Here is an 8,852-nt window from a genome sequence, read left to right as displayed (position 1 = left end):
AGCCCTCCTTTCCGGGGCCTCTTTGCAGGATGTTTGTTTAGCGGCTGGCTGGGCCACTCCGCACACATTCATTCGGTTTTACAGTCTTGACCTTCCTTCGGCACCTGGCACTCGTGCGCTCTCCTCTTAGTCATGCCACTTTATTGCACACAGGGGCAGGCGGGGTTTTCAGCACGGTTTAGTGGGTATCTCGTTCCCATAGTGTCGTAACCGACGCAGTTCGAGTTCCCTCGAAGGGGAACGTCTCGGGTTACGTATGTAACCCTGGTTCCCTGAGAAGGGGAACGAGACACTGCGTCGGTTACGACACTATGGGAACGCCTCTAGGCGAAGCAGGTCTGAACGTGAATGAAATCACTCCAATCCTATTGGCTTGTTGCTAGAACGGTAAGGTGTGACGGAATAACCGGAGGAGTATAAAGCACACCTGTACACACTCATCATTAGCTTAAACTATGAAGCAGGCGCTTCAGGCGGGGAGAGAGGTGCGGCGGGCCGACGCAGTCTCTCGTTCCCCTTGTGGTATCCAGACTTCAGGGACAATGTGTCTCTGTGGGATGATAAGATTGACCCTAAAGCTGGATAAATAACAGGCTCACAGAGCTCTCCTCACTCATTTGAGCATACATGTACACGGCGTATGTGTTTTGCTGTGAGTCCTTCTGCAGAAGACTTGAATAAAATACACAGAAAGACAAGTGTTTGCCTGAGCTGGTTATTTAAACACACAATTCCCACCACAAAACTTAACCCAATACCCAATATTTTTTGAGTAGTTGTTCACAAATACAAAGCCTTTCAACTTGTCTTTCAATTCTCTTGCTGAAATGAAACTGAAGTTCTGGCTAAATTTCACTCAGCTCTAATTCGGACCTTGCTAATAATAAGTCATCCATAGAGTCCAGGGTATGACTACCATTTCATGTTTAAAAAAAGGTGGGGTTTGCAGTTCATAAGCCACATCTGTGCAATAACAGTCCAGTAAGGGTTATCACTTGTTGTGGTTGTTGTTGCAGATCCACATTTAACTGATAGGTACATTCTGTATCCTTTCGCAGAGGCAATTTCATAGTCTATGAAGTTCCCCTGAGACGTGATTATTGCTGGTTGAAAACTTAATACCCCAATACCCCGCCTGGATGACTTGAAATATAGTCAGCTCTGGCAATTTTTGTTAGTCTCTGAGGAGGCTTTGCGCTTTGTTTTAATGCTAAAACCCAAATCATTAAAAAAATAATTTTTGAGGAGTTGTTCACAAATACAAAGCCTTTCAACTTTCAATTCTCTTGCTGAAATGAAACTCATCTAAGTTCTGGCTAAATTTCACTCAGCTCTAATTCGGACCTTGCTAATAATAAATCATCCATAGAGTCCAGGGTATGCTGGTCAAGCCATGACTACCATTTCATGTTTAACCCTCCCGCTGCCCCGAGCGGGTCATAATGACTTCGGCTCGTTTCTTTCCCTTCCCTTCGAACAAACCGGGTGCAATGGGGCTCGCCCCTCTCTCGCTCATCTGTCTGACAACTTGCGGGTACACGCAGCGCCCTCGCGCCGTCCCCTCGGAACTATACTCGCCGAATAAGCAGCGCCCTCGCGCTGTCCAGACCGGGTCAAAACGTCCGCTCGGTCCCCTCTGAAATATGCTCGGCGAATAAGCAGCGCCCTCGCGCTGTGCAGACCGGGTCCCCGTGACCCGTTGAAAAAAATAAGGAAACATAACGACCGCAGAGTAGCAGTATTACGTTCAGCAAGAAGACGTGATAAAATAAGCCTACTAATGAGAGAAAGACAAATGAAAGACCCCATCTCGAGCGATCGCACCAAGACACCCCCGTGACCTAGACGCAGAAAGTGTAGCGGAAAGCGTGCCCAAACACACTGCCCGAAACACAACCGGGGGCGGCGAAAAAAAACAACAAAACAAAGAGCCATGAGCGTTCGAGACCCCGGGGACCGGGATGACGACGACCGGGACGACGACCGGGACGACGACCGGTACTCTGACGTCTCTGACAACGAATACGTGTTGGACAAAGACTTTGAGGACTATGAGAGCGGTCAGGAGAGCGAGGAAGAACAAGATGATGAAGAAGAAGAAGAACAACAACAACAACAACAACAACAAAAACAACAAGATGATGAAGAAGAAGGAGAGGAGGAGGAAGAAGTAGAAGAAGAGAGACAAACATTTGTGTCCAAAAACGGTGCAATCACATGGTCCTCCACGTGTCAGCATCTCACACGGGGACACGCGACGACTACGATCACCACAGCATCAGGACCGTCGGCAGCATCTGCAGCCACCGCAGCCACCACCACCGTCCCGGGACCCACCCCGTACGCCGCGTCCCTCGCCCGCGACATCCACGTTCTGCCTGTTGTTCACGGCCGCGATCGAGAAGCTCATTCTGGAGATGACTAACCTGGAGGCCAGTGGTCAAAAATACGGACAACGATACCGCTGGTGGAAGTGCATGGACGAGACCGACCTGCGCGCCTACTTTGTTTGTTTGTTTGTTTGTTTGTTTACTTTATTTATACCCGTAGGTAAATTTGTTTTACAGTGCAATGACATTCTATGGCATCCAGTACAAAAAACAACACACAACACAGAACATCACACTACACATAAGGACAGATAAAATAAATAAATAAAATAAAAAAAAATTCATTATGAAAAATTCATGAGACCCCTAGTATATATCTGAGAAAACACCTCTACAATTTGTTAAGCATATCAATCGCATTTATTACGAAGCTGCTTTTATGTCTTTTCGTTCTACACCTAGGGACTTTATACCTCCTCGCAGACGGTAATAACTGAAACTCATTTCGCAGAGGGTGAGAGTCATCATTTAAAAAGACTTGAGCAGCCTACGTCGGGCTGCTCATTTTGGCCGGCGTGTACAGGTCGCGGGGCAAGACGGCGGCCAGCCTGTGGGACAGGTGGGCCGAGCGGCTGCCCTACCTGTACAACCCGGGGCCCGAGATAACGGTGGACGAGCAGCTGGTTCCCTTCAGAGGTATCGCCGTGTTGTTGTTGTTGTGGTGTGTGTGTGTGTGTGTGTGTAAAACGAGGATGAAATGTATAAAATGGTGATAAATGTATAAAACGATGATAAATGTATAAAATGATGATATATATATATATATATATATATATTATTTCCACAGGTCGCTGTACCTTCAGACAGTACATGCCCAGCAAGCCGGCCAAGTACGGCATCAAGTCCTGGTTCGCCTGGAAGATGCAAGTCTACACCGGGAAACCCCTCCCTGCGGAGGCAGCAGCGGCGGCAAGAGGAGGAGGGGGAGGAGGAAGAGGACCCACTCCCACCTCCGAAAGGAACCAGGGCATGCGGGTCGTGCTCGACCTGACCGAGGGCCTCGAGGGTCCCCGCGGCGGAACCTGCGACAACTTTTTCACCTCCTACGAGCTCGGCCGGCGACTCCTCGAGCGAAACCTCACCATGCTCGGAACGGTGCACAAGAACAAGCCCGAGCTTCCGCCCGCGCTGCTCGCCGCCAAGGGGAGGGCCGTCTTCTCCTCAAAGTTCGCCTTCGCGGGCGCCACCGCTCTGGTCTCATACGTGCCCAAGAAAAACAGAAACGTGCTGCTGATGAGCACAACGCTGTGCCCCGACGCGCGCCAGGACGCCGTCAGCGATCGCCGATACCGCAAGCCGGACCTCGTCCTCCGCTACAACGCCACCAAAGGTGCTCCAGAGGAGGCGCCGTCTCCCTCGCGCCGAAGCCTCCGCGGCGCTCGTCAGATCCGTTCGCGCCGAGTCCTACTCGGGGGATCGACAACGAGAAGGACGAGAAGAAGGACGAGAAGGAGTGGAACAGGAAGAACGACGAGACGGCCCACGACGACGACCCAGGCGTGCCAAGACTGCCGCGGCGGCTGTCTCCTCCCACGGAGCGACACGGGCGGCTGGCAGGAGAAAGAGGTGTCAGTTGTGCCCGCTGAAAAGGGATCGCAAAACGCACACCGTCTGCCGCGGGTGCATGAAATTTCTTTGGGCGCTCCCCTACTGTCCCGCTTGTGCTGACGAGGCGGATCGCGGGACACCTTGACCCCAAGGAGTGGGTCAAAAATGCACAGCAGTCACGGGTGGGGAAGCAGACTTCTTGACCAAATGAGAAGGTGTAGGTTTTACCTAAAAACACTAAACTAGCAAACACACTAGACACCCTCCCTGTTCCAAGGGAGTCTGCGAGCCCACAGCTCCGCTGGTCCCGAGCACAGCTCCACACAGCTCCACTCTGCTGGTCCCATGTACACTGCCTCACACAGCTCCACTCTGCTGCTCCCGAGCACACAGCTCCACACAGCTCCACTCTGCTGCTCCCGAGCACACAGCTCCACTCTGCTGGTCCGTGCACACAGCTCCACTCCCTGCTTGGTCCCAAGCACACAGCTCCACTCGGCCGATCCCATGTACACGGCTCCATTCTGCTGGTCCCGAGCACAGCTCCACACAGCTCCACTCGGCTGGTCCCGAGCACACAGATCCACTCTGCTGCTCCCGAGCACACAGCTCCACATAGCTCCACTCTGCTGGTCCCATGTACAATGCCCCACACAGCTCCACTCTGCTGGTCCCAAGTACAGAGCTCCACACAGCTCCACTCGGCTGGTCCCATGTACACAGCTCCACACAGCTCCACTCTGCTGATCCCATGTACACTGCTCCACTCTGCTGGTCCCGAGCACACAGATCCACTCTGCTGGTCCCATGTACACGGCTCCACTCTGCTGGTCTGTGCACACAGCTCCACTCTCTGCTTGGTCCCAAGCACACAGCTCCACTCGGCCGGTCCCATGTACACGGCTCCCCTCTGCTGGTCCCGAGCACAGCTCCACACAGCTCCACTCTGCTGCTCCCGAGCACACAGATCCACTCTGCTGCTCCTATGTACACAGCTCCACTCTCTGCTTGGTCCCAAGCACACAGCTCCACTCTGCTGGTCCCGGGTACGCAGCTCCACTTGGCCGGTCCCAAGCACACAGCAAGAGAAAGAGGTGTCAGTTGTGCCCGCTGAAAAGGGATCGCAAAACGCACACCGTCTTCCACGGGTGCATGAAATTTCTCTGCGAAAGCTGCGCGCTCGCCTACTGTCCCGCTTGTGCTGACGAGGCGGATCGCGGGACACTTTGACCCCGAGGAGGACGCGCCATGTCTACGCAAAGCCGGGGCAGCGGGAGGGTTAAGATATGATGGTGCCTGACCATTAAGGGCTTTGTAGATGAGCACAAGGATTTTAAATTATATTCAGGATTATACAGGGAGCCATTGCAGAGAAGCGGGTGTGGGAAAAATGTGATCTTTTTTAGCAAAAACGCATCAAAATTGGAACGACTATAAACTATCAACTATTTATTAATAAATACCAGAAATAATCACATTTTTTAATTTTATTTTTTATTTTTTTAGGTCATTTTCGAATGTATATATTATATAAGGAGGAAAATGGAACACCTGGGGAGGTGGCAAAGAGGGGAGAAAATTGAACAGCATAACAGGGCACATAGAAACAAACATCCACTCACACACATAAGCACAATTTAGAGTCACCAATTAACCTGCATGTCTTTTGACGGTGGGGGGGAAGCTGGACCACCAGGAGAAAACCCACGCAGACACAGGGAGAAACATACAAAATCAGAAACACAGACAACCAAGGTTTGAACCCTGGACCTTCTTGCTCTGAGGTGACAGCGCTAACCACTGCACCACTGTGCAGCCCTGGTTTTAGGTATTGTTTGTTTTTTTTAGGCCAATTTAGAATCTATATTATAAATATGTTTTATAAGGTAGGGGAAGCTGGAGCGAACCCACGCAGAGAAACATACAAACTACACACAGAAACGCAGATGACCAAGGTTTGAACCCTGGACCTTCTTGATCTGAGGTGACAGTGCTAACCACTGCACCACTGTGCTGCCCTGGTTTTAGGTATTGTTTGGTTTTTTTAGGCCAATTTAGAATCTATATTATAAATATGTTTTATGAGGTAGGGGAAGCTGGAGCGAACACACGCAGACACGGGGAGAAACATACAAACTAAACACTGAAACGCAGAGGACCAAGGTTTGAACCCTGGACCTTCTTGCTCTGAGGTGACAGTGCTAACCACTGCACCACTGTGCTGCCCTCGTTTTAGGTATTGTTTGTTTTTTTAGACCAATTTAGAATCTATATTATAAACATGTTTTATGATGTAGGGGATGCTGGAGTGAACCCATGCAGACACGGGGAGAAACATACAAACTACACACAGAAACACAGACAACCAAGGTTTGAACCCTGGATCTTCTTGCTCTGAGTTGACAGTGCTAACCACTGCACCACTGTGCTGCCGTGGTTTTAGGTATTGTTTGTTTTTTTAGGCCAATTTAGAATCTATATTATAAATATGTTTTATGATGTAGGGGAAGCTGGAGTGAACACACATACAAACTAAACACTGAAACGCAGAGGACCAAGGTTTGAACCCTGGATCTTCTTGCTCTGAGGTGACAGCGCTAACCACTGCACCACTGTGCTGCTCTGGTTTTAGGTATTGTTTGTTTTTTTAGGCCAATTTAGAATCTATATTATAAATATGTTTTATGATGTAGGGGAAGCCGGAGCACCCGGAGAGACTGCAGACACGGGGAAAAACATACAAACTTCACACAGAAACGCAGACAAAAATCCAGCTCTACACAAAAAGCGTTAGGCCCAGGAATTGAACCAGCACCTTTTTGCGTGAGGCTGGAATTTTCCCAGCCTCACAGGTGAGCTAAGCATCGTATGTGCGGAGGGCTCTTGGCCGATGTTCTCTTTCTCAGCCTTTATCGCGTTGCCCGCACTTTCTAAAGCTCTTTTGCTGTTCAACTTTTCATTGAGCTCCTGGACCTCTTGTCGAAGTACGTCATTTCGTCGGCCCATGGCATCTTTTTCCATTGTCAGCGATTTATTCATGACCTCCAGCATTTGTTCACTTTGTAGTCTGGCGGAGAGCTCTTCAACCTCGCGTTGTAATGTGTCGTTTTGTTGGCTCAAGGCTTCATTTTCTTCTTTCATGACATTATTCCTGTCTACCAAAGCTTGTTCCTTTACAAGACTTTTCTCCACCTTCTGAATTTCTTTTTTCAGGATGTTATTTCGCTGAGTTAGATTCTTTTTCTCTACTTTAAATTCTTTATACATTTCCTCTATGACGGTTTTGTTTTCCATCTCCTCAATGCACTGTTTGATTTTTTGATGGAGTTCATCGTTGTGTCTTCTTAAGGCTTCAATCTCCTGTCTCAGTGGACCAAACTTGTCTTCATAGACTGGCATGCTATCATGCTTTGAGTAGAGCGAACGAAGTTCTTTAAGAAGCTCATTTTGTTTTGCAGAAACATCTTTTTTTTCTGATTTCAGGGCTTTATACTTGTCCTTCATGGCTTTTCTGTTCTGGATCCTTCTGGTAAGGCTCTGAATGCGTAGTTTGATGTTTTCATTTTGTTGGCGCATAACTTCCACGATGTGCAACTTCTCCCTATACATGACACTGAAAATCTTTTGATCTTCATAATCTTTGTAGAGCTTCTGCTGTTGTTCTTTCAGTGCAGCGTTCTGCTGGCTGATGGCCACTGTTGACACTTCCATTTGATCAATAATTTCCTGCAGAGCCTTTTCATTACGGAGATCTTTGGCTATCTCCTGAATCTCTTGTCTCAGGTTGTCATTTTGCTGGCTAATCGCCACATTCTCTGCTTTCAGTTGATCATACATTTTATCCAAAGCATTTAAATTTCTGCACTTTTCTTTGAGCTCCCGGATCTCCTCTTGTATGCTGTAATTCTGGAGCCTCATGACCTCAGTTTCCTCCTTCATGACCTTACACATTTCCTCCAAAGCTGGTTCATTTTGGAGTTTTTTCCTGAGCTCCTGAATTTGTTGTTGCAGTGCCCCATTTTGCTGGCTTGCTGCTAAGTGCTCTGCCTTGATGTTCTTACACTTCTCATCCCAGGCTTTGTCAGGTCGCATATGGTTTAGCTCCTGAAGTTCTTTTCCCAAAGCTTCCTTGGCTATTAAAATGGCTTCTTTTGCCACTTTCATAGCCATGGACATTGCATCCAATCCTTTTAGAGTTCGGCTATTTTCATGGTGCTCTGCCAGTTGTTTTTTCTGACCTTGCTTCGGATACCTTTGCAGTTGGATATTAATGCCTTCAAGTTGTTGAATGACTGCTTCTAAGTCCATATCCATTTTTCAACAAGTTTCTTTTTCTGGGCTCTGTACACGAAGCTCAGTTGTAAATGATTCAGATGTTAGATTGAAGAGTTGAAGTGTTAAAATGTGTTCACTCAGTGACTTTGATCTTTGGAATGTTGAAGATGTCATAAAGTACAGGCAGTGACATCACATTCCCCTCAGAATGGTGTTTATGACATCATCAACATTATGACATTGTCAGAATTCTGATTGATAAAGTACAAGAAGTGACAGAACCTTTCACACAGCATGGTGTTTATGACATCATCAACATTATGACATTGTCAGAATTCTGATTGATAAAGTACAGGAAGTGACAGAACCTTTCACACAGCATGGTGTTTATGAAACGGTAGAAAGACAGAGGATCGTGGTGATCCTTTGAGCGAATTTGTTTGAAGTTTTTTTTTTACATAAGAAGCAATCAATCACTCAGCAGCAATACTATTATCCAACTGCTGGAACACAAACATCCTCACACACACCCTGTACATCAGTTTACAGTTTATTTTTACCTGTATATGTGCTTCTATGTGTTAGTTTCAAGCTGGCAGTGAAAGCACCGATGTCTGGGTTGTTCACGCTCGACAGATG

The 8,852-nt window shown here is 48.0% G+C and overlaps 1 protein-coding gene and 1 non-coding gene across 2 annotated transcripts; one reads left to right on the top strand and one right to left on the bottom strand.

The window, feature by feature from the left end:
* The first annotated feature begins 1,046 nt into the window (after window positions 1-1,046).
* Window positions 1,047-1,190, top strand: LOC123964956. The gene has a single exon (XR_006823577.1). It is a non-coding gene; the product is annotated as a U4 spliceosomal RNA (small nuclear RNA).
* A 4,227-nt stretch (window positions 1,191-5,417) lies between these two features.
* Window positions 5,418-8,360, bottom strand: LOC123964955 (interaptin-like). The gene has a single exon (XM_046041590.1). The coding sequence runs from the start codon at window positions 8,250-8,252 to the stop codon at window positions 6,729-6,731; it is 1,524 nt and encodes a 507-aa protein (XP_045897546.1). The 5' UTR covers window positions 8,253-8,360; the 3' UTR covers window positions 5,418-6,728.
* Between the last annotated feature and the right edge of the window lie 492 nt (window positions 8,361-8,852).

This window comes from Micropterus dolomieu, unplaced genomic scaffold (assembly GCF_021292245.1).
Source record: "Micropterus dolomieu isolate WLL.071019.BEF.003 ecotype Adirondacks unplaced genomic scaffold, ASM2129224v1 contig_7159, whole genome shotgun sequence".
NCBI lineage: Eukaryota > Metazoa > Chordata > Actinopteri > Centrarchiformes > Centrarchidae > Micropterus > Micropterus dolomieu.
The sequence above is the reverse complement of the archived record's forward strand: the minus strand, read 5'-3'. Positions and strand labels throughout refer to the sequence as shown.